This window comes from Somniosus microcephalus, chromosome 23 (genome assembly GCF_052327205.1).
Source record: "Somniosus microcephalus isolate GS21.2 chromosome 23, FLI_Smic_1.0, whole genome shotgun sequence".
Lineage (NCBI taxonomy): Eukaryota > Metazoa > Chordata > Chondrichthyes > Squaliformes > Somniosidae > Somniosus > Somniosus microcephalus.
The window spans coordinates 32,245,865-32,272,455 of NC_141009.1; the positions used below are offsets into that span (position 1 = coordinate 32,245,865).

The 26,591-nt window shown below is 41.8% G+C and overlaps 1 protein-coding gene across 11 annotated transcripts in view; it reads right to left on the reverse strand.

The window, feature by feature from the left end:
* znf618 (zinc finger protein 618) overlaps positions 1–26,591 on the reverse strand; it is a 113,189-nt gene that overhangs the window by 41,684 nt on the left and 44,914 nt on the right. For 6 of the 11 annotated variants that reach the window (XM_085965740.1, XM_085965739.1, XM_085965742.1 and 3 more), the window contains 3 exons: positions 18,073–18,186; positions 12,972–13,267; positions 2,178–2,264 (listed from right to left, as the gene is read on the reverse strand). In XM_085965740.1, coding sequence (XP_085821866.1) covers positions 2,178–2,264; positions 12,972–13,182 — 298 coding nt within the window. In that variant the 5' untranslated portion in view covers positions 13,183–13,267; positions 18,073–18,186. The remainder of the gene's footprint in view (positions 1–2,177; positions 2,265–12,971; positions 13,268–18,072; positions 18,187–26,591) is intronic. The other 5 variants (XM_085965741.1, XM_085965745.1, XM_085965744.1 and 2 more) reach the window with 2 other exon arrangements.

The window sequence follows — 26,591 nt, forward strand, 5'->3', positions numbered from 1 at the left end:
TTAATTCTTTATTCAGAAATGTTCTATGCTTCAAGGTTTCTTTCTAATGGTAATTTGTCAGCAGTTATGTAAAATTTTGTACAGTTTTAGAGTCAGAGTGTTTAAGAAAGTAGCAAAGGGCACTCAGTACTCAGAGGGTTAACTATCCATGGTCATACTGAGACCAAGTTCTTTCAGACTTAAATATTGTGAACTGTTATAATGTGCTAGAAAAATATTAGCACCAAAAATCCTGGCCAGAACACTGACAAAATTGAAATTGTTCTTCACCACATACTTAATGCTATCTTCTATTAAACTATTCAAATAAAGTAATAACAGAAAGCTGTCAGCATTTTGTTGATGTTACCCAATGCTGAGCATTACCGTTGGAACAACCAGGATGCAGCAGAAATGATTTTTCAGATTCATATCTGAATTAAGATATTTTTGAAGGAATCTAGGACTTGAACATTTTGCTTCCTTCAATGTTAAAACATGCTGTTTAGTAGCAACTTTGCTGCTTAAAAAAATCTTACTTCATCATTTTCAGTATAAACAGGCTTGCGTTAACAACTGATCAAATCATCTAATTTTTGAAATATACCTAGATTCTGCTCCCTATGGAATCTCACCTTTGAACAGCATCCTTTGGATAATATGACAGATGATAGAGCAGCAGGCTTTCCATAAATTCTGTATTTATTCTGCTCTATGTTCAGTGAACAGGTGCTATGTTGTGCAGGAAGGAAGTAGTTTATTCTTTCTTTCCCAAGGTTTACAGCTCACTTGTACAAGGCAGCATACTCAACTGCCAGACTGAGAATTGAATAAATTGATCATAAATATAATTGGTGGACTTAAGTGTTGTGCAATACTCGTATGAACCCAACATCACAAAATAATACATTGAGCATAGATCCAGATCCTGCCCCTCATCTGATGTCCACACACATCCACTTCCAATAGGACTCACTGAATAAATGATCAGATGCACGACAACTGTTTGATTCCCTCCCTCCACCCCTAATCCACAGGAGGCCAACTGAAGCACTGTCGCCCACCACCCAGTTGAAATCAGCTAACAACAAACTGGGGATTGAATCTGGGATGGTCTTATTTCCTACGGCCCAGCTATTCCCTGAACAGACTCAGCCATCAGGCAAGCACTCATAATGTTAGTTTGGCTCAGAAACTATTCAACTCTTCAACTGTCCAGCATTCCCAGGCCAAACTGGTTATTCATCTCACTGATGTTTGTGGAATCTTACTGTGCCTAAAATGGCTGCCACAATCCCCTGCATAAGTTATTTGCGCTTCAAAATTAATTTATCGTACATGAAGCACTTTTCTGAGAAACATAAGGTGCTGTATAAATGCGAGTTCCTTTTGTTTAAAAGAAAGAAGAAGCTCGATACCATTCAATAATAGATTGATTTGCCAGAGTTCCCATTTAAAGACACTATTAACAGGGATTGCAGCTCCGTCATACAAGTGGCTGAATCACCGGGAGGTTTCCAGTACAGTACTGCAATGAAAATAGCTGCTGTACTCTGGTCTACACTGAATTTCTAATTATTTCTAGAATCATTAGACTATAGTTACTTAGTACATTTGCTATTGCAAACTCACAGTCAAGACTACCGATTAAATACATCTCACCAAGAGAACGGGATAATTACAGGAGTAATCTTGTATTCATAAAGCTACCGAAGTGCCCAACAATCCTATATCATATAGAACTCACCAAAGGAATTACTACAGGATTAGCTAAATAAACATTTTATATTTAAAAATTTGCACAGTAAACAGGGCACTAAATTGTGTAAGATTTAGCAAAAGATTATGTTACAGAACGGCCAAAAACTAATTTGTTATGGCGTTGAAACAGGATTGTGCTCTGTATTTTGTGCAATATTTCTATAGAACCTTTTAATTGTAATATATTTAAAAAATAGCCAAACCTTGAGCAACATTCTTCTTTCAAAAGATTCATGTAATGGATGAATAACAAATCAAAATAGTTTGTCCAGTATAAAGAAAATACCCCAAATCATGGAGTTACCATGTATTCTTGTAATATCACATAACTAAAAAGATATAGCATGCAGGGACAGCAACATTTGCGATGTATTGTAGATGCCAATACTGCATGATTTGCAGCTTGGTAATACAAACTTTTAATTATTGTTACTCACTTAGTGAGGCCTGTTGTTGTGGTTTCCACTCCATATTCTCCTCTTTGTCATTCACTTGGTTTGGTTTCCCAGGCTGCCCGTCAATATCTGTTGGAAGTAATAAAGAGATCAGTGACCAAGATGTGGTTGAAATAATGTAAAGTGGCCTCAAGTAACTGCAAGCTAGTATCAGCAAGGGAACTAAAACAAAACATTAGCCAGGATTGTCACTTATGATCACTATCCAGTAGTCACTGCTAAAAGCTGAATGTGTGTAGAGCTGGGGCAAGGACAAGATTTCTTATTGAGGGGACATTCCTATGGTTGCCAAGATAGATGTAGCAAAACATGCATTTTTGCCTTGTAGGTTTTCTCATGTCCATATTCTAAACTGTCCCAAAATTCTCTCATAGTCGTACTAGATATGACACTCACAGCACAAGACAAACTCCAAAAGGTGAATAAAAACATCAAGAATAAAAAGGACAGAGCAACAAGGCTATTTTTGATCTAGTATTGTGTAATGAGACAGGGTTAATTAGTAACCTTATGGCAAAGGATCCTCTGGGGAAGAGTGATCATAATATGATAGAATTTCTTATTAAGTGAGCGATGTGGTTAAGTCCGAAACTAGGGTATTAAATTTAAACAAAGCCAATTACGGAGGTATGAGAGGTGAGCTGGCTGAGGTTAATTGGGAAATTAGGTTAAAAGATATGATTGTAGATAAGCAATGGCAAACATTTAAAGAAATCATTCACAATTCTCGACAAATAAAAATTCCCTCGAGAAATAAAAACTCTACTGGAAAAGTGGTACAGCCATGGCTAACTATAGAGTATTAGATTAAAAGAATTGGTTTACAATGTTGTCAAAAATAGTAGTAAGCCTGAGGATTGGGGGGGGGTTAAAAATCAGCAAAGGATGACCAAGAAATTGATAAAAAGGGAGAAAATAAAATGAGAGTAAACTAGCAAGAAATATAAAAACAGATTATAAGAGCTTTTATAAATATGTAAAATGGAAGAGATTAGCAAGTAAACATGGGTCCTTTTGAGGCAGAGACAGGAGAAATTATAGTGGGGAATAAGGAAATGGCAGAGACGTTCAACAAATATTTTGTTTCTGTCTTCACAGTAGAAGACACAAATAACATACCAGGAATTGTGGGAAACCAAGGGTCTAATGAGTGAGGAACTTAAAGTAATTAATATTAGTAAAGAAAAAGTACTGGAGAAACTAATGGGACTAAACGCCGTCAAACCCCTAGGTCTGATGGCCTACATCCTAGGGTTTTAAAAGAGGTGGCTACAGAGATAGTGGATGGATTGGTTTTGATCTTCCAGAATTCCCTAGATTCTAGAACGGTCCCAGTGGATTGGAAGGTAACAAATGTCATAGTGAAAGAGGAGGTAGTGGAGATACCGGCTGAGATACAAATTGATAAAGAGGATGTACTAGAAAGGCTGTCTGTACTTAAAGTTGATAAGTCACCAGGATTGGATGGGATGCATCCTAGGATGCTGAGGGAAGTTAAGGAGGAAATCGTGGAGGTACTGGCTATAATCTTCCAATCCTTAGATACGGGGGGGGGGGGGGGGGGGTGGTGCAAGAGGACTGGAGAATTACAAATGTTACACCCTTGTTCAAAAAAGGGTGTAAGGATAAACCCAGCAACTACAGGTCAGTCAGTTTAACCTTGGTAGTAGGGAAGCTTTTAGAAACGATAAACAGGGACAAAGTTAACAGTCACTTGGACAAGTGTGGATTAATTAAGGGAAGCTAGCACTGATTTGTTTAAGGCAAATCGTATTTAACCAACTTGATTGAATTTTTTGATGAGATAACAGAGAGGGTTGATGAGGGCAATGTGGATGCGGTGTACATGGACTTCCAAAAGGCGTTTGATAAAGTGCCACATAATAGGCTTACCAGCAAAGTTGAAGCCCATGGAATAATAGGGACAGTGGCAGCATGGATACAAAATTGGCTAAGTGACAGGAAACAGAGAGTAGTAGTGAACAGTTGTTTTTCAGACTGGAGGAAGGTGTTCCCCAGGTGTCAGTATGAGGGCCACTGCTTTTCTTGATATATATTAATGACTTGGATGTACAAGACACAATTTCAAAATTTGCAGATGACACAAAACTTGGAAGTATGGTGAACAGTGAGGAGGATAGTGATAGACTTCAAGAAGGCACAAACAGGTTGGTGAAATAGGTGGACACGTGGCAGATTAAATTTAACTCAAAAAAGTACAAAGTGATACATTTTGGTAGGAAGAACAAGGAGAGGCAATATAAACTAAGGGGTACAATCCTAAAGGGGTTGCATGAAGAGAGACACCTGGGGGTATATGTGCACACATTGTTGAAGTTGGCAGGGCAGGTTGAGAAAGCGGTTAAAAAAGCATACGGGATCCTGGGCTTCATAAATAGAGGCATAGAATACAAAAGCAAGGAAGTTATGATGAATCTTTATAAAACACTGGTTCGGCTACAATTGGAGCACCGCACTTTAGGAAGGGTGTGAAGGCCTTAGAGAGGGTGCAGAAAAGATTGGTTCCAGGGATGAGGGACTTCAGTTACATGGATAGACTGGAGAAGCATGGTGTTGTTCTCCTTACAGCAGAGAAGGTTGAGAGGAGATTTGATAGAGGTGTTCAAAATCATGAGGGGGTCTATGCAGAGTAGAGAGAGAGAAAACTGTTTCCATTGGCAGAAGGGTTGAGAACCAGAGGACAGAGATTTAAGGTGACTGGCAAAAGAACCAAAGGCAACATGAGGATAAACTTTTTTATGCAGCGAGTGGTTAGGATCTGGAATGGACTGCCTGAAAGGGTGGTGGAGACAGACCAAATCGAGGCTTTCAAAAGGGAATTGAATAAGTACCTGAAGGAAAAAAAATTGCAGGGCTACGGGGAAAGGGCGGGGGAGTGGGACTAGCTGAAGTGCTCTTGCAGCGAGCTGGCATGGGCTCGATGCGACGAATGGCCTCCTTCTGTGCTGTAATCATTCTCTGATTCTATGTAACCCCACTGTTTAAGAAAGGAGGGAGAGAGAAATCAGGGAACTATAGGCCAGTTAGCTTGACATCAGTAGTAGGGAAAATGCTAGAATCTATTAAGGACGTGGGAACAGGGCACTTGGAAAAAAATCACAATATGATTAGGCAAGGGCAACACAGTTTTATGAAAGGGAAATCGTGTTTGACAATTCTAATGGGAGCTTTTTGAGGGTTTAACTAGCAAGGTAGAAAAGGGGGAACCAGTGGATGTAGTAATTTGGATTTTCAGAAGGCATTCGATAAGGTGCCACAAAAGAGGTTGTTACAGAAGATTAGGGCTCATGGGATTGGGGGTCATTATTAGCATGGATTGAGGATTAGGTAACAGATAGTAAACAGGGAGTAGGAAAAAACGGGTCATTTGAGATGGCAGTGTGTAACTAGTGGTGTGCCGCAAGGCTAAGTGCTTAGGCCTCAGCTATTTAAAATCTATATCAATGACATAGATGAGGGGACCGTGTGTAGTATATCCAAGTGTGCTGACGATACAAAGGTAGGTGGGAAAGTAAGCTGTGAGGAGGACGCAAGGAGGCTGCAAAGGGATATAGACCAGTTTAGTGATTGGGCAAGAAGGTGGCAGATGGAGTATAATGTGGGGAAGTGTGAAATTATCCATTTTTGTAGCAAGAATGGAAAAGCAGAATATATTTTAAAAGGTGAGATACTAGTTAGATTGGGATTCAGAGTTATTTTGGGCCCTTGTACACTAATCACAGAAAGTTAACATGTAGGTACAGCAAACAATTAGGAAGGCAAATTGTATGTTAGCCTTTATTGCAAGGGGGTTGGAGTATAAAAGAGTAAGGAAGTCTTACTACAGGGCTTTGTTGAGACCACATCTGGAATACTGTGTCCCATTTTGGTCTCCTTACCCTAGGAAGGATATACTTGCCTCAGAGGCAGTGCAACAAAGGTTCACTGGATTGTTTCCTGGGATGAGAGGATTGTCCTACGAGGAGAGATTTGAGTAGAATGGGCCTATTTAGAATCTGGTTTAGAATAATGAGGGGTGATCTCATTAAAATGTATAAAATTCTTAAGAGGGCTAAATGCTGAGAAGCTGTTTTCACTGGCTGGAGAGTCTAGAGTCTCAGGATAAGGGGTCGGCCATTTAAGACTGCGGATGAGGAGAAATTTCTTTACTCAGAGGGTTGTGAATCTTTAGAATTCTCGACCCCAGAGGGCTGTGGATGCTCAGTTGATGAGTATATTCAAGACTTTTGGATGTTAAAGGAATCAAGGGATAGGGGGGGAAAGTGGAGTTGAGGTAGAAGATCAGTCATGATCTTACTGAATGGCGGAGCAGGCTCGAAGGACCTTATGACCTACTGCTCTGCTCCTAGTTCTTATGTTCTTAAAATAAAAATTAGAGCAGCAGTAATGTCAGGAAAAAAAACAGTAAAATGGCAGGCAGAAAAAAGGCAGCTTAGAAACATAGAAGATAGCAGGAGTAGGCCATTCGGCCCCTCGAGCCTGCTCCGCCATTCAATGTGATCATGGCTGATCATCCAAATTCAGTACCCTGTCCCTGCTTTCTCCCCATACCCCTTGACCCCTTTAGCCTTAAGAAATATATCCAACTCCTTCTTGAATATACTTAATGAATTGGCCTCTACTGCCTTCTGTGGTAGAGAATTCCACAGGTTCACCACTCTCTGGGTGAAGAAATTCCTCCTAATTTCTGTCCTAAATGGCCTACCCCTTATCCTTAGACCGTGACCCCTGGTTCTGGACTCCCTGCCCATCGGGAACATCCTTCCTGCATCTAGTCTGTCCAGTTCTGTCAGAATTTTATAAGTTTCAATGAGATCCCCTCTCATTCTTCTAACTCCAGCGAGTATAAGCCCAATCGACCCAATCTCTCCTCATATGTCATTCCTGCCATCCCATGTATCAGCCTGGTGAATCTTCGCTGAACTCCTTCCATAGCAAGAACATCCTTCCTCAGATAAGGCGACCAAAACTGCACACAATACTCAAGATGTGGTCTCACCAAGGCCCTGTACAACTGCAGCAAGACATCCTTGTTCCTGTACTCAAACCCTCTCGCTACGAAGGCCAACATACCATTTGCCTTCTTAACCGCCTGCTGCACCTGCATGCTTACCTTCAGCGACTGGTGCACAAGGACATCCAGGTCTCGTTGCACTTCCCCTTCTCCCAATCTATTGCCATTCAGATAATAATCTGCCTTCCTGTTTTTGACACCAAAGTGGATAACCTCGCATTTATCCATGTTATACTGCATCTGCCATGCTTCTGCCCAATCACCAAACCTGTCCAAATCATACTGGAGTTTCTCGGCGTCCTCCTCACAGCACACACACCCACCCAGCTTTGTGTCGTCTGCAAACTTGGAGATATTACATCTAGTTCCCTTGTCTAGATCATTAATATATATTGTGAATAGCTGGGGTCCAAGGACCGATCCCTGCGGTACCCCACTAGTCACTGCCTGCCACTCGGAAAAAGACCCGTTTATTCCAACTCTTTGCTTCCTGTCTGCCAACCAGTTCTCTATCCAAGTCAATACCTTGCCCCCAATCCCATGTGCCTTAACTTTACACGCTAATCTCTTATGCGGGACCTTATCGAAAGCTTTTTGAAAGTCCAAATACACCACATCCACTGGTTCTCCCTTATCTATTTTACCAGTTACATCCTCAAAAAATTCCAGTAGATTAGTCCAGCACGATTTACCTTTTGTAAATCCATGGTGACTTTGTCTGATCCTGTCACTGTTTTCCAAGTGTTCTGCTATTAAGTCTTTTATAATGGACTCTAGCATTTTCCCTACTACCGATGTCAGGCTTACTGGTCTGTAATTCCCCGTTTTCTCTCTACCACCTTTTTTAAATAGTGGGGTTACATTAGCTACCCTCCAATCCATGGGAACTGTTCCAGAGTCCATCGAATTTTGGAAGATGACCAGCAATGCATCTACTATTTCTAGGGCCACTTCCTTAAGTACCCTAGGATGTAGATTATCAGGCCCTGGGGCTTCTTCCCCCCCCCCACCCTTCCACATTTTTCCTACTTTCCCTCTTTTTTTTTCTCCGCTGTCGCCCCTGCTCCATGCCTATGCTCAGGAACCACCTAGCTGTTTTGCCTGAATAATAATCAGACAGGCAGAAAACAGAAACAGGAGTGAGAGTGGGGTCATGTTAACTTTTGCTGATAGTGTAAACGCAGTGATATTGATTTTGGTTTCAATTGACTTTAACGATGACACACTGCATATACTGATTCTTGATGCGTTATTTCTGTGCACCCTCTTAGTACTTTTCTTAGTGGTCGTAGTTCTTGCCTCAAAAGAGGAGCCGAGCTGTTACTTCATTCTTATGAGATTTTTGATGCACAAGGATAACTGTGGTCAAAATGGGAGACGTGTGTGTGTCTGACATTGAAAACTATTTCACATACAAATTTTTATTTTTTATTTTTATTTTTTTATAAACGGAGCATAAGTAGCAAAACTCTTAATATTAAGAATTATTTTGAAATAACCCAACACAGACTTATTATTTTTGCAGGGCACATAAAATACCACTGGTGTTGATGACAGGAAAAGAATGCAACTGCAATGGGGACACTTTTGCTCACAATAGCTAGAGTGCAGTTAGTTAATAACTGAAAAAAAAGTTGTGAAGTCATGTCCAAGCAATAAATTACAAATTTATTTTTGGTCATCTGCATAACTGACATGTGTGGAGATCACACATGCTTAAAGCTCTCCAATCCAAGCTACTGAGAAATCCACAAAAGGTAAAGCTTGTTTGCCTGGTAAAAATGTCATTCCTCCCGAGGGACATACCTTACTTAGTTCAGACAGTAGTTACAAGTTGGTATGAGCCCTTTAAGCGATTCTTAAGCATAGAAAGTGTTAGTTGGATTTTAATCAGGCAAAAATCACATGTCTCATCAGTAATGAACACTGGTAAGCTTCTCACTGAGCGTCCAGCCATGTTGGGGTATTGGTTTGCAGAATTATTTGCAGCCAAGTGGAAGAATCTCAGTCACAGTGATGCGGCTCTATCCTCTCAGGTCCCATTCGTCAATCAAGCTGGCAAGTAAATTATCAACATTGCTTGGACTACTGCTGACTTCCCTGGCTCAGAGTATCAGGTTAGATATCAGATTACTGAATCTACCACAGAAGAATGACTTGGTTCCAATCTTCCATCACAAAACACATGATCTTGGAGCCACCTCAACCCCAAAGAGATCCTACTATCTTCTCTCTCCTGCCCCCAAAGGGAATAGTCACTAGCTTTTAGACAACTGCACAGGTTTGAGTACTCACTAGGTGGGCAGCAAACAGCAGGATCTCAATGAGCAGAATGGTATTCAGCACAATTCAGCATAAAATGTGAATGTACTGACATGACCTTCGTGACCACTACATACACCATGGAATAATAGTTCCACTAGTTCGAGGTAGAGTTTCAGCACAGCTGTTTACCTCTCTGTAACCCAATGAAAATAACTATTAAACACTGGATACAGGAGCATTGTTCTCACATTTTGCCTCCACAGAACACCTTCCAGTAACTTTCACCCCAAGACTTATGTACCTTAGGATCTATATATGAACACCACAATCAACTTGGCCTCCTCTCTCCCTCCACCAATTGTTTAAATAAACGCTGTTTGACAAAGTACTATATACAATACAAAACAAACCTATTGCGGCATTTTTCCAGAGTTGAATTGTGGCCAAAATTTCCATTACTGCAGATTGTTAAAAAATCTCTAGGATAGCTTCTTGGTGCTTTTCTACCACTAGTGTACCAAAATAAAACAGTGCTTTTGAAATGAGATTACTTACTGTAGTTGCAAGCTTTAAAACCATGCAAGCACTTATACTGCACAATGTTTTGTGATACTTTACAGACCCCATTTCCCAGCTTTTATTACCAATGGCATTCTTGACTGAATTCTGATGATTTAAACAGCTCCCCTGCCCGAACTGAACCAGCAGAATGATGCTCAGGATTTCCAGTCCTGATGATATTAACTAATCTCAGTGTACATGTTAAGATTAAAATTGTCTTCATGAAGTAAAGTCATCCGAGACATTTTCCCTTTGAGAAATGTTCTACCAGGCGACCCCCCTCCCTTCCACCTACCAATACAAGGAACTGAGGATGGTTCTTTTCCATTGGTGGCAATATCTGGGGACTTCAATTTCACTAAATAATGTTAGCAGATTTAGCCATTGATTCCCTCACCTTTCTTGAAGGTGGAGACTCATGCCAGGTACAATTTCATACATTTACGTGAACGGAGCTAAACAAGATGTTTGTTTCAATCTCTCTTTTTTTTTGCTCATTGCAGCAGCTGCCAAGAATGGCATTAGAAAAGGCCTAGGAGCAACGAGTTGCATCCACAATAAATACCAGAAGGTCACAAATTCCTTTAATCTTCACCGGAAGGCACATTAATCAACTATCAATCCGGCTGTCTGAAAGTAGACATTAATTTGTAGTTAACACTACATTCCTAAAATTTATACTTAACAGCACTGAGTTAGGGGTCTCAGAGAATTCTATTTGTTGTCATTACAAAAGACTAACAAAGGGCCTACAATCAAAGTGTTCAAAATTATGCAGAAAATTGATATGGTAGAAAGTAAGAAGTTCCCATGCAAAAATCAGTGAACCAGAGATTACAATAAGCTAAGGAAACAAATAAACGAGACTTAAAACTTAATTTGTTTTCAGGCAGAATCAAAAGCCAAAAATGCAGACTTTTTAGCAAATAAATGGTTATGTTCCAGATTATGGAGGCAATTAGATAAAGGTATGATGTTGGTATACGGCAGAGGTAAAAAAAACTAGTGCAGAATATATTCTTCATTCAGGGTCAGCTGATCCTGTTGAATTACCTTCCATCAGTACTATCCACCTAATTTTCCTCCAGATAAGTCAGGGCAGGCAATCAAATGCTGGAGCGCCCAGAAGCTGGCATTACACCTTGCACCCAGCCCCCAACAGATAAAAAGGATCCGTGAGGGGCAGGAATGGCCATCTGAGACCCAAAAAGGCAAGTTACTCTTTTTTTCCCCGCTACTTTCATCAATCTCTGGGGCTCGGGACCTTCTAATCCACTGCTTCTGGAGATTAGCCAAAGGCCCCAAAGCAGGCAGTTATTGCTGCTGCTACAACCCTTTCAGGCCAAGGGATAGATCGGCATCTGGGTTGTGTTGGCCTAAACGAAGGACCTAAACCTGCAAATATGGGAGCGTTCAAGTCAGGTCAGGTCAGGCGGAATGTACTTTGGGGGAAGCAAAATAGGGAGTAAAACTTAGTCGGATCTCATTCCAGCTAACACAATTTTGGAAAGTCCCTAACCACCATAACCACTCCAAGTCAAAATCTGCTGCTTCACCAAGTTTTTTTGTTTAAAAAATTCCAGCTTCTTTTTTACTTGTTGATGGCTTTGTACAGTAGATGTAGTATAAAAACACAATTTTCAATGTGCAAGATCATATTTAAGCCTCAATTGCTCAAGTTCAACTTTTCTCATTGGGTCAAATTTACCAGTGTTCAACCAGTAGATTAAGCATCTTGAGGACATTATTCGGAAGAAGGAAAAGCTTACAGAATGTGCAGGATCTCTCCTGTCCCAACAGGTTTGTACATAAACCGATACAGATATCATCATATGGTGGTCAATGGTAACCATACTGTACATAATGAAACCAGCACTAATCAATATTTCTGGTTACATTGTATTGCTCATGGTGAATCTGAGGATACATTGTTTTAGAACAAGAGGGAACACTTTTAAAACAAGAAAGGGACACTTTCACATCAGGGTCAGTGATTTATAGTGACGTTATTTAAATTCCATTTTCAATATTCAACTCGAGTAATTTTTTTTTAAATTTACGATTAGGAAAGACACTGCCTCTCTGTCTATGTCTCTGCCTCTGTCACACAGGTGCCATTAATGAAAATGTTTACATTTTCTAACAACAAAAGGCCAATAATAATCAGCTGATAGTTATGGGTTTTCTGCTTGGTTTCAGAATTCAACTGAATAATAATTAAAATTAGAATGAAGACACAGTCTACTTCACCTTAATATGCTTTCTCAACCTTATTATTAGAATATAATTAAGATGTGGTACAATAGGTGTGTAAGCAGACGACAAACATACAGCTTTTGAAATCTGTACTCTATAAATTTTCTTCAACTAGTTTTGAAAAATAATTGAATAGACTTTGTAAAAGACTGAAAGAGAAGTGCTCTGTCATTTGGCCAGCTTAAATACTAATGATGCATTCTGAGAATTTGGCACATTATACATGATCAGACTGCAGGACCAAACCGGGCCAACACTTTGGGCAAAAATACCATGTCAAAGCCCAAGTTGAAGCCTCCAAGTAAAAACTTTAATGAAGGTATTAGAAGACAGAAAAAATAATGGCTAAGTTTAATCATGCTACGTATTGTGAAATGAGATTTTAAGTGATTGATTAATTAAACTATTGACTGCGAAATATTTATTGTGATTTTCCTATTATCAACTATAACATTGGGTTTTCCATTGTGGCTGTTGACATATGGGCTTTCCGTGATAAAAATGTAATACAGGAAATAGGTAAATGTAGAATTACATAGAATCTGCAACACAAAAAAGGCCATTCGGCCCAACTGGTCTGTGTCCGTGTACAGGAAGTGAGCACAAAACAAAAGATTTTTAAGATAGATATATAGATAGACTTGAATGTTAATATTTACCACTGGATCGATTATTGGGTTGATCCTGTTCAGAACACCGTTGAGCCCCATCCTCACCAATCACAACACAGATCTCCGCTACCTCACGTGCGTTGTCATTAACGTTATTGTTGCTCTTGTGATCTTTGGATTCATCTTGCCACAACTCAGCATGCACTTCACTCTCATCATCTCTATTTTCAGTCTTTATTGCTGCATCAAGGGAACTCATTGTGTTGGCCTTTATCCAGTACTTCTTAAAATTTTGGTCAGAATCTGGCGGAGTCACTGCAACAATCCTTTGCACTGTTCAATTTCTGTTAGGGGAAAAATATATATTAATGTCTATTTTTGCCTTTCTGACTAATTTTATAGTTTAGTGAGAAGAATATATAACTACGGTAATGGTTTAATTTTTCTCATTCTCTTTAAAACTCCTGTATTTTGGTCTAGTTGGAAAGTCAGCAGCATCTTTCACCTTCATTTTGAGGGAAACAGCGCACTTACTTTACAAATGGTATTGTTGTATGTCTGCTATATGGACTGTAGCAATAAGAACATAAGAATAGGAGCAGGAGTAGGCCATTTGGCCCCTCGAGCCTGCTCCGCCATTCAATAAGATCATGGACTCCCCAGCCAGGGGAAACATCCTCCCTGCATCTACACTGTCAAGCCCTGTAAGAATGCTGTATGTTTCAATGAGATTACCTCTCATTCTTCTAAACTCCAGAGAATATAGGCCTAGTCTACTCACTCAATCTCTCCTCATAAGACAATCCCCCCCCAACCCAGGAATCAGTCTGGTGAACCTTCGTTGCACTCCCTCTATGGCAAGTATATCCTTCCTTCGGTAAAAAGACCAAAACTGTACACAATACTCCAGGTGTGGTCTCACCAGGGCCTTTGGTTTAATTGCAGTAATACATCTTTACTCTTATACTCAAATCCTCTTATAATAAAGGCCAACATACCATTTGCTTTCTTAATTGCTTGCTGTACCTGCATGTTAACGCTCAGTGATTCGTGTACAAGGACACCTGGGTCCCTCTGAACACCAACATTTCCCAATATCTCACCATTTAAAAAATACTCTGCTTTTCTATTTTTCCTACCAAAGTGAATAACTTCACATTTCTCCACATTATGGCCCAGTAATTCGGGTCCAAATGCGTGAGTATGGTCTGGGTACTCACGCATCTGGCCGGATGAAATGCCGGCGTTCAGGAAACACCGTGCATGCGGGGAACGCCGGCATTTCCAGTCCTCTGAACGAAGGGGTTCAGAGGCACCGCGCGTGCGACTGCACAGGCAGCGCGTGCGCAGTGAACTTCGTCGATTTCATTCATGGATTCAGTGAGGGTAACTCCTTACAAGTTACACTTGAAAAAAGCATGTGTAAAGTTGCTCCAAGGCTGCGGAGGAAGATATATTTTATCGTGGAGCTTCTGAAAGGCAATATTTTTGTTTGGGAAAGGGAGGAAAGTTATTTTAAGAAATGCTGAGGTTAGTTTTAAAGTTTAAATTTTTTTTTTAAACGGGTTTTCAGTACAGTAGGTAGAAAGAGCAATTGTGGCTGTGTGAATTGAATGTGAGAATGAGTGTTCTAAAATGAGTAATGTAACATTTCCAACACTTTTAAGAAAGAAACTTTTCATCAGTAATAAGTAATTATGTATGTATGTCCGCATATATTCCTTTACGTATATGTATGTATGTTTTATATTCCTTTACTTATGTGTATGAATGTATGTTTTTAATTATGATTTTCCAATAAGTTACTTTCTCTGAAAGTCATAATTAAATACATACATTCATACACATAAGTAAAGGAATATATACATACACGCAAAGGAATATATACAGACATACATACATAATTACTTAAAAGAATATATTACTGATGAAAAGTTTCTTTCTTAAAAACGTTGGCGTCATTTTCACATTTAATAAACACAGCAAATTTAATTCACATAGCCACAATTGATCCTTCTACCTACAGTACTGAAAACCCGTTTTAAAAAACAAAAATAAACTTTAAAACTTACCTCAGCATTTCTTAAAATAACTTTCCTCCCTTTCCCAAACAACCGCAACCTCTGGAGCAACTGTACTCATGCTTTTTTCATGTGTAAGTTGTAAGGACTTGACCTCACTGAAAGCATGAATGAAAGCGGCGAATTTTACTGCGCACGCGCTGCCTGTACAGTCGCACGCGTTCTGCCTCTGAACCCCTTCGTTCAGAGGACAGGAAATGCCGGTTTTCCCCGCATGCGCTGTGCATGCTGAAAACCGGCATTTCCTCCGGACAGACGCGTAAGTACCCCGACCGTACTCGCGCGTTTGGAAGGGAATTACTGGGCCAACATTTTACATGTCAATAAAATGAAAAATTTAACAATTGCACGATTTGCCCCCTCGCATCTGCGACTGAGGGTCCAAGGAGGTGCATTGCGCAACAGGTCATCGTCGTACGTATCCTCACACTGTTCCCTTTCGGGAACTGTATGAAGTGGTGAAAGGATTTCTGGCCACGTTAACACTCCTTCCGTGACCATAACCATCTTCATACCAGCCATTAGGGTGGTTAGTCCTATGGCGTGAGGGTTTTACGGGCTCCCACAACCCATCTGAGGGGAGGGGGCCACCCACACCCGCGGACGCAAGTATCCCGCTGGATGTCCACCCAGAATTTATAGTTGGAGCTCCGACCCCACTTGCCGGGACTGTCTGGAGCGGGGTTCGAAACCCTACTCCTTCTGGCCCAGCGGCGGGGATGCTTACCGCTACGCAAAAGGCCCGCTCCGCGCAAAAGGTGACACCCATACGTTTCCTGCGCCTTTTCCCTCCCCGTGACTGGAGCCCTATGCTGCCACTTGAAAGACCAAGCTATCATCTGTCCTTTTTGCGGCGCCTTTGACTTCTCATTACCAATGATGAGCAGGCACTGCGCCTCCACCTCGTTGAGGAGATTGCTGAGGTCATCATCAGTTCAATTGTGAGTTCTTTTAATGCCGTGAATTGTGCTCATTCCAGCCATTTCACGTTGCTAATCGGATTGGGCCTTTGGCGTAGCGGTAGGATCCCCGCCGCTGGGCCAGACGGGGTAGGGTTTCGAACCCCGCTCCAGACAGTCCCGGCAAGTGGAGTCGGAGCTCCGGCTCTAAATTCTGGGTTGACATCCAGTGGGATATTTGCGTCCGTGGGTGTGGGTGGCCCCCCCTCCTTGTATAGCTTGTGGGAGCCCGTAAAACCCTCCCGCCATAGGACTAACCACCCGAATGGCTGGTTCAAAAGATGGTTACGGTCACGGAATGAGTGTTAATCACGGCCATAAATCCTTCCACCACTTCATACAGTTCCCCAAAGGGAACAGTGTGAAGACACGTATGACGACAACATTGCTAAATAAATAAATGGAATAAATTTTTTTTTAGGGCTTTTAAAAGTCTTTAAATTGCTTTAATTCTGTTTAAAACTACTTCAGATTCTTCAAAATAATGTAAACGTTTTTAAAAGTTTATAAAAGTTACCAAAAGCTTCATAAAAATACCAAAAACCTATTTAAAATGCTGCTTTGCATGTAAAAATGCTTAGCAGGTTGTGAGAAACATTGGGGGCGTGTCCTATTAAACTGAGACCTCAAGGGGCGTGTCTCACTTGCACAGCGCGCTCCAGGCTTCGCGCTGGCTGCACTCCTGGGCGGCGCAACGTCAAACGCTGCCCGGGATTCTTCTGTTTCAAAATGGAATTCCAGGCGTCCCTGGAGGTGAAATGTCAGCGCGTCGGGTAAGTGCATATCAGGGGCTTGCACGCGCGGCAAGCCACCGACCCGAATTACTGCCCCTATATTCCATTTGCCATGTTCTTGCCCACTCACATAGCCTGTCTATATCCCCTTGAAGCCTTTTGCATCCTCCTCACAACTTACATTCCCACCTGGCTTTGTATCATCAGCAAACTTGGATATATTACATTTGGTCCCCTCATCCAAATCATTGATATAGATTGTGAATAGCTGAGGCCCAAGCACTGATCCTTGCAGTACCCCACTAGTTACAGCCTCAATCCTCAATCCATGCTAGTATATTACCCCCAATCCCACGAGCCCTAATTTTGTTTAATAACCTCTTGTGTGGCACCTTATCAAATGCCTTCTGAAAATCCAAATACACCACATCCACTGGTTCCCCCTTATCTATTCTATATTAGTTACAATCTCAAAAAACTAACAAATTTGTCAAACATGATTTCCCTTTCATAAATCCGTGTTGACTCTGCCCAATCCTATTATTATTTTCCAAGTGGCCTGTTACCACGTCCTTAATAATAGATTCTAGCATTTTCCCTACTACTGATGTCAGGCTAACTGGTCTGTAGTTCCCAGATTTCTCTCTCCCTCCTTTCTTAAATAGTGGGGTTACATTTGCTACCTTCTGCAGGAACCATTCTAGAAGCAATGGAATTTTGGAAGATGACAACCAATGCATCCACTCTTTCTATAGCCACCTCTTTCAAAACCCTAGGAGGTAGGCCATCAGGTCATGGGGATTTATTGGCTTTCAGTCCCATTAATTTCTCCAGTACTACTTTTTTACTAATACTAATTTCTTTCAGTTTCTCATTCTCGCTAGAGCCTTGGTTCTCCACTATTTCCGGGAGGTTTTTTGTGTCTTCTTCCGTGAAGACAGACACAAAGTATTTGTTTAATTTCACTGCCATTTCCTTATTCCCCATTATAATTTCTGCTGTCTCAGCCTGTAAGGGACGCACATTTACTTTCGCTAATCTTTTCCTTTTTACATACCTATAGACGCTTTTACAGTCTGTTTTTAATGTCTCTCACTAGTTTACTCTCATATTCTATTTTCCCTTTCTTTATCAATTTCTTGGTTTTCCTTTGCTGAATTCTAAAATCCCCCCAATCCTCAGGCTTACTGTCCTTTTTGGCAACATTATAAGCCTCTTCCTTTGATCTTTGATCTAATACTACCTTTAACTTCTCTTGTTAGCCATGGATGGACCACTTTTCCTGTGGGGTTCTTGCGCCTTAAAAGAATGTATATTTGTTGTAAATTATGTATTAATTCTTTAAATACTAGCCATTGCTTGTCTACCGTCATACCTTTTAATGTAGTTTCCCAATCTACCTTAGCCAACTCGGCCCTCGTACCTACGTATGCCATATAGTTGCCACTAATGACTTTTTAGAATCATCTCCACATACTTTCCCTCGTACCTGCCAAGATACAATTAGAATTATTATTTTTTTTTTTTATTTAAAAAAAATAAAAAAAATAATTAAGATAAATGACATCCCACTCCAGAGACTTGAGCACAAAATCTAGGTCGATACTCCAGTGCAATGCTGAGGGAGTGCTGCTCTGTCGGAGGTGCCATTTTTTGGATGAGACGTTAAAAGTCTGTCCTCTCAGGTGGATGTAAAAGATCCCAAGGAATTATTTCAAAGAAGAGTAGGGGAGTTCTCCCCGGTGTCCTGGCCAATAATTATACCTCAACCAACATCACTAAAGCAGATGATCTGGTCATTACCATTTGTGGGACCTTGCTATGTGCAAATTGGTTGCTTCGTTTCCTATGTTATAACAGTGACTACACTTCAAAGGTACATCATTGGATGTAAAGTGCTTTGGGACATCCTGAGATCATGAAAGGCGCTATAGTTCTTTCTATACACTTGACATTTTTTTTGTGTGTGCCAACTCCTTCTGAGATTGGGAAGACCAAGAATTTGTTTATATGATTGCACCTAGGTCTTCATAAAATAAGGAGTGAATGAGGGAAAGAAAAGAGAAAGGAAATTTGCATTTATATTGTACCTTTCCTCAGGACATCCCAAAGCATTAACAGACAATGCTGCAGCCAATTTGTGCACAGCAAGGTCCCATAAATGGCAATAAGATAGATAAGCATATAATTTATTTTAGCGACGTTGGTTGAGGGTTAAAGGTTGGTCAGGACACTGGAAGAACTCTTCTGCTCTTCTTCCAAGTATCAAGGGATGTTTTACATCCACCAGAGTGGTTAGACGAGGCCTCGGTTGGACGTTTCAAAAGACGGCACACCCGGTAGTGCAGCACTCCCTCTGTACGGCACTGAAGTGTCAAACTACATGCTGTGTTCAATTTTCTGGAGTGGGGCTTGAACCCATGGCCTTCTGACATGGATGTGAGAGTGTGACCACTGATCCAAAATAGGAAATGGCCTCATTCTAATATTCCCTCATTCCAATAATTCATTTAGCCTCAACAAGCAAATCTGCCTTTTTGAAAAAATGATCAGCTAGAAATTTATGTGGATACTCAACATTGTGTGGGATGAGAACTCTAGTCCTTGAGACTAGAGACTGGATAAAGCTCTGCTAATGTGTTTTCAGGTAAATTTTCATACATACAAAAGTCCAGGAAATGCTTCATTCCAATATGTGTCTTTATTCAGTTAGTGCACGAATGCAAACAAGTTACGTCAAAATAGTACATAAAATAGAGGACAGAAAATTAACAGCTTACTATATAGGGCAGCTTGGAGCACCACAGCACTTGTTAGCTTGAGTTATCCGTGACAGCAATTTTTCATGTAACTCCAAGTAAATATTTTTAACATTTTCAAACCAAAGTATGATTAAAAAAAATGTACACTACAGATCACAGTTGGCCAAAGTAATGCCAGAATTCCCAGAATGCACTGCATCAAGGAGAAGCAACAAAGCGCTGCTGAGACTAAAATAAAAAAGTTGCATGCTGGATTTACTCCGAACACTTGCCAGGCTTTTTTTTTTGAGTGAGTAAATTTTGGAAATTTAAAATGCATTAATTAGTGTCAAGTGCCTCATGAAGTAAAATTCCAAATTGTGAGCAAACTGTCCACACCCTCATATCCACAAATGGCAGTTTCCTTCTTACAATTATGAAGCTACCGACTTATAAATGCATACCAGCAACTAAATGATCATCTTGATAATAAATACTTCATAATTTTGTTCTAAAGATTAAAAAAGCATATGCATTAGCATTTTACAACTGAAATCCTGGTTTTTTAATCAGGCCAAACACAGCTTTAAAAAGTATCTGTAAAATTTGGACATTATTTGCTGTTTTTATTGTTTTACAAATGTGATGAAATCCAACCTCAAAGAAGCAATGATAATTCCAAACTAGCCAGTATAATTTGCTGCAGCTCTCCGAAACACACTATATGTTTTATCATCATCAGAGCCTTCATTTAATTAATGACCAAAATTAATCCGAAACCCGACTTCAAAAGGAGAAGATGTTTCTCTTCTTGAGTTACTTCTGTTCTGTTCTTGGGTTCTGTAAAAGCTGGTGAAAATTTAGGAACCACTCAACTTTCTTTTTCATGTCATTTCTTTAATGTACCTTCTTTAATTTTAACAAAATTCAAGTTCATAAAAAGATTACTCCCCAAATAACTTGTCTGTAAGACTTGGGCATTTTCCCACCCCACTTAATGGTGGCATTGCTGCCCATGTCACATTGTCATTACTGCACCTCACCATCACACTCTTGCAAGAGAGGGCAGTCTTGTATGTTGAGTTCTTCACAACAGTCAGACTAGGTACAAATTAATCTAATTTTTTATCTGGAAAAATAGAATAGTCTGAATTTATTTAGAAGAATTTCCCTCTTTATTCTGGCTGCTACTTACGATAAGCATTAGATTGTTATCTACTAGAAAATGTCCCATGGCATTGTTCACAGGTAGTCTCGGGTCTAGAGTGGGGTTGTAATGTTTATTGGTTAAAGTTACTGATCCAACTGCAGCGATTTTTCAGGGAGCATTTGTAACTGCTTCTAAATTTTATCCCGGTTAATGGAATACTTTTCTTTACAGGAAAGATTTGAACCTTTAAAGTGTAAGGTCTGCTGTGATGGTTGTGTGCTAGGCGTAAGGCATATATATTTCCCGCATTGTCATAACAGCTCTTGAAAATAATTCTTAATAGTGTAAGGTACCCTAGTTGTGTATACAAATATATGTAGGATTAGGTTTATTCATATGATTAAAGGTTTTGGTTACTTTTTGCTTAATGAAATGGTTAAAAGTTGTTCATCCTAGGAGGCTTTGGGGTTTAATTTGTCAGGGTACAAGTTAACTGACACTGGTTTAATTATTTGTTGAAACAACAGGATGTACAAGATTCGTGTCTCTTAACTTGTTTTCATGGCTACAGTTAGCCAAGACAGTTTTAAGATAAGAAATGGAACAATGGAAGAACAGGATAAAAAAAAACGAGTTGGCATCTGTTGTTTTGAAGGAAATACATCTTTTCTGAGGGTCTTGTTCACAATAATACCTGTTGTGCCATAATTAATTATCAATGACAGAGTTTGTGAGAAACATACTATAAGATCCTAAGCTTTTAACAAGTTGTAGAGAGAGTCAGGTTTTGGGAAATAGGAGTACAGGTAGACTATCCTTTATCCGCACTTCCGAAAACTGAAAACCTCTAAAAACCAAAAGTTTTGTCGTGGAGCGTAAGTCGTGCGCACGACATGACCCGAGTGGCGCCAAACATGACCGGAGTGGTCCGGGAGCTCTGCCTTTCCCTGTGAGCAGGGCAGAGGGTCACAGAGTTCCCTCCTGGGTAGGAGATTGCAGGCCGAGCCGGGCAGTGTGAAGGAGGTACCGGGAGAGTGAACCCAACAATACAGCAGCCCGTCCGATAGTCTTTTCTTCCACCCCCCCACCCGACCTGATTTGCGGGCCAGCTTAGTGTAGGAGTCAGCCGATATCCGGCTTTCCCACAACTGGTGGCGGCAGTCGAGCCCCAGACCCCCGCTAAGTCAAGGAATTCAGATACGGAGCAGGGTGAGCCGGAAACTTCGACCTAACGTCAGAAATCAGCAGCCGTTTTGTTAGGTTTTTTTTCTTCCCCTAGCATTTTTTTTTTTTTTTAAAAACAGCCAGGCTGTGGAAAGAGTCTCTGTAGCTTAGCAACAGCTTCAGAGACGCTTCCAAGGCAGGGCCTGAGTGTTTACAAGCTGTTGCTAAGCAACAGTGTTTGTTGTCAAGCAACAGTGTTTGTTGTCAGATACCGAGATGAAAACCTTCTGAAATCCGAAAAATTACGAAAACCGAAACACAGCTGGTCCCAAGGTTTTCGGATAAAGGATAGTCTACCTGTAATACAATTTATTTCTCTGCATGTCTACTGCTTAAAGATAGTGGGGGAGAAATTGGGTGGAGCCGCAAACGGGGCGCCAAGCTCGCCTGGGCGCCGGATTTAGCGCAGCATTTGGAGCAGTAGCGACCGCCGGAAATTCAGCTTGAGCGCCCCAAGAGGGACACGGGGCGAGGCTCGAGGCGCTCTGCGTCCCTCTTAGGGCGCTGAAACTGAATATCGCAGCGCAACGTGCCGCAGCGCCACACGCTGCGGCATGGCGTGCTGCGGTACTGCAGGCCTTCCTCCCATTCTTAAGGGGGAGGGGCCTGCACCAGCGCGATCAGAGATCGCGAATGCCGGCAAAAGAGCCCGGCACCGAGAAGTGCCGGGCTCTCGGAAAACAGCCGGCAATGCCGCGGGGGGCGATCAGGAGGCCGGGGACGGAGGTGCTGGCAGGCGGCCGCCAGAAAAAACGGCCGCCCCGCACCGCCACCTTAATTTGCGCCACTGCCGCCACAGGAAGGCCCCGTGAACCGGGCGCCATTTGCGAACGGCGCTACAGAGGCGGTCGCTGCCAAATATCGAGATCGGGGCGGTAGCGGGGCGCTGCGCACACCGATGAAGTCATCGGAGGCGGCGCAGCGCAACAGGTTAACACCGCCATTAGCGCCCCAGCTAAATATCGCGGGAGGCGCGGCCAGTGGCGCTAAAGCCACCAAGTGCCCTCTTTAGGCGCTAACTGGTGGCGCAGCCCACCGAATTTCTAGGCCAGTGTGTGTATCTGGACTTGGTTGAATACAAATAAAGGGAGAACGTTGCAAACCATATTTGGTGTCAGAAATCGAACTGTTACAATAGTTCTAAAAACCAGGATATCTTAGTTTATCAAAAATAAATTATTTACTTAAGGCTCCGAGTCATAGTTTAGAACAGGCAAATCGGACGCGCTGGAGAAAGTTCAGAGAATACATTATCAATGTGCAGACAAGTGCCTTCTTGGTACCATCGGATCAGCAGCACAGCTCGACCCCGCGGCATGCTCCTCCTGCACTATGTGGGAAATCAGGGACACTTCCTGTGTCGCTGACGACCACGTATGCAGGAAGTGTATCCAGCTGCAGCTACTGGCAGACCGCATTGCGGCGCTGGAGCTGCAAATGGATACATACTGGAGCATTCGCGATGATGAGTGCGTCGTGGATAGCACGTTTAATGAGTTGGTCACACCGCAGGTAAAGGCTGCACAGGCAGGAAGGGAATGGGTGGCCACCAGGCAGAGTAGTAGGCGCAGGCAGGTAGTGCAGGGGTCCCCTGTGGCCATCCCCCTCTCAAACAGATATACCGCTTTGGATATTGTTGAGGGAGATGGCTTATCGGGGGAAGGCAGCAGCAGCCAACTTCCTGGCACCATGGGTAGTTCTGCTGCACAGGACGGGAGGAAAAAGAGCAGGAGAGCTATAGTGATAGGGGATTCTATTGTAAGGGGAATAGATAGGCGTTTCTGCGGCCGGAAAAAAGACTCCAGGATGGTATGTTGCCTCCCTGGTGCAAGGGTCAAGGATGTCTCGGAGCGGCTGCAAGGCATTCTGGAGGGGGAGGATGAACAGCCAGTTGCCGTGGTGCTATAGGTACCAACGATATAGGTAAAAAAATGGGATGAGGTCCTAAAAGCTGAATATAGGAAGTTGGGAGGTAAATTAAAAAATAGGACCTCAAAAGGTAGTAATCTCAGGATTGCTACTAGTGCCACGTGCTAGTCAGAGTAGAAATAGAAGGATATTTCAGATGAATACGTGGCTAGAGGAATGGTGCAAGGGGGAGGGGTTCAAATTCCTGGGACATTGGAACTGGTTCGGGGGGAGGTGGGACCAGTACAAACTGGACGGTTTGCACCTGGGCAGGACTGGGACCGATGTCCGAGGGGGAGTCTTTGCTAGTGCTGTTGGGAGGGTTTAAACTAAAATGGCAGGGGTTAGGAACCTGTGCAGGGAGACAGAGGAAAGGGAAGCAAGGCTAGAAGCAAAAGACAGGAAGGAGAAAAGCAAAAGTGGCAGTCAGAGAAATCAAGGGTGTAAATCAAACATGGTCACAGTAAATAATAATTCTAAAAGGTCTGAGTGTGTTAAAAAAAAACAAGCCTGAAGGCTTTGTGTCTTAATGCGAGGAGCATTCGTAATAAGGTGGATGAATTAGCTGCGCAAATAGATGTAAATGGATATGATATGATTGGGATTACGGAAACATGGCTCCAGGGTGACCAAAGCTGGGCATTCAACATCCAGGGGTATTCAATATTCAGGAAAGACAGGCAAAAAGGAAAAGGAGGTGGGGTAGCATTGCTGGTTAAAGAGGAGATTAGCACAATAGTAAGGAAGGATATTAGCTCTGGTGATGTGGAATCTGTATGGGTAGAGCTGAGAAATACCATGGGGCAGAAAACATTAGTGGGAGTTGTATACAGACCCCCAAACAGTAATGCTGAGGTTGGGGATGGCATTAAATGGGAAATTAGAGACGGGTGCAATAAGGGCACAGCAGTTATCATGGGTGACTTTAATCTACATATATTTTGGGCTAACCAAATTAGTAATAATACTGTGGAGGAGGAATTCCTAGAGTGTATACGGGATGGCTTCCTGGACCAGTATGTCGAGGAACCAACTGGAGATTAGGCCATCTTAGACTGGGTATTATGTAATGAGAAAGGATTAATTAGCAATCTTGTTGTGCGAGGCCCCTTAGGGAGGAGCGATCATAATATGATCGAATTCTTCATTAAGATGGAGAGTGAAGTAGTTGACTCAGAGACTAGGGTCCTGAATTTAAATAAAGGAAACTACGATGGTATGAGGCGCGAGTTGGCTAGGATGGATTGGAGAACGTTACTTAAAAGGGTTGACGGTGGATAGGCAATGGCAAACATTTAAAGATCGCATGGATGAAGTACAGAATTTGTTCATCCCTGTTTGGCATAAAAATAAAACAAAAAAGGTGACTGAACCGTGGCTAACAAGGGAAATTAGGGACAGCATAAGATCCAAGGAGAGGACATATAAATTGGCCAGAAAAAGCAGCAAACATGAGGATTGAGAGCAGTTTAAGATTCAGCAAAGGAGAACAAAGGGATTAATTAAGAGGGGGGAAATAAAGTATGAGAGCAAGCTTGCAGGGAACATAAAAACTGACTGTAAAAGCTTCTATAGATATGTGAAGAGAAAAAGATTGGTGAAGTCAAGCATAGGTCCCTTGCAGTCAGAATCAGGGGAATTTATAATGGGGAACAAAGAAATGGCAGACCAATTAAATACATACTTTTGTTCTGTCTTCACAAAGGAGGTCACAAATAACCTACCAGAGATGTCGGGGAACATAGGGTCTAATGAGAGTGAGGAACTGAATGAAATCAGTATTTGTAGGGAAATGGTGTTAGGGAAATTGACAGGATTGAAGGCCTATAAATCCCCAGGGCCTGATAATCTACATCCTAGGGTACTTAAGGAAGTGGCCCTAGAAATAGTAGATGCATTGCTGGTCATCTTCCAAAATTCGATAGACTCTGGAACAGTTCCCATGGATTGGAGGGTAGCTAATGTAACCCCACTATTTAAAAAAGGTGGTAGAGAGAAAACGGGGAATTACAGACCGGTGAGCCTGACATCGGTAGTGGGGAAAATGCTCGAGTCCATTATAAAAGATGTAATAGCAGAGCACTTGGAAAACAGTGACAGGATCGGATAAAGTCAACATGGGTTTACAAAAGGTAAGTCATGCTTGACTAATCTACTGGAATTTTTTGAGGATGCAACTGGTAGAATAGATAAGGGAGAACCAGTGGATGTGGTGTATTTGGACTTTCAGAAGGTTTTCGATAAGGTCCCACATAAGAGATTAGCGTGCAAAGTTAAAGCACATAGGATTGGGGGTAAGGTACTGACTTGGATAGAGAACTGGTTGGCAGACAGGAAGCAAAGAGTTGGAATAAACGGGTCTTTTTCCAAGTGGCAGGCAGTGACTAGTGGGGTACCGCAGGGATTGGTGCTAGGACCCCAGTTATTCACATTATATATTAATGATCCAGACGAGGGAACTAGATGTAATATCTCCAAGTTTGCAGACGACACAAAGCTGGGTGGGCGTGTGTGCTGTGAGGAGGATGCAGAGAAACTCCAGTATGATTTGGACAGGTTGGGTGATTATACTGCATCTGCCATGCATCTGCCCAATGTGGATAAATGTGAGGTTATCCACTTTGGTGGCAAAAACAGGAAGGCAGATTATCTGAATGGCAATAGATTGGGAAAAGGGGAAGTGCAACGAGACCTGGGTGTCCTTGTGCACCAGTCGCTGAAGGTAAGCATGCAGGTGCAGCAGGCGGTTAAGAAGGCAAATGGTACGTTGGGCTTCATAGCAAGAGGATTCGAGTACAGGAGCAAGGATGTCTTGCTGCAGTTGTACAGGGCCTTGGTGAGACCACACCTCGAGTATTGTGTGCAGTTTTG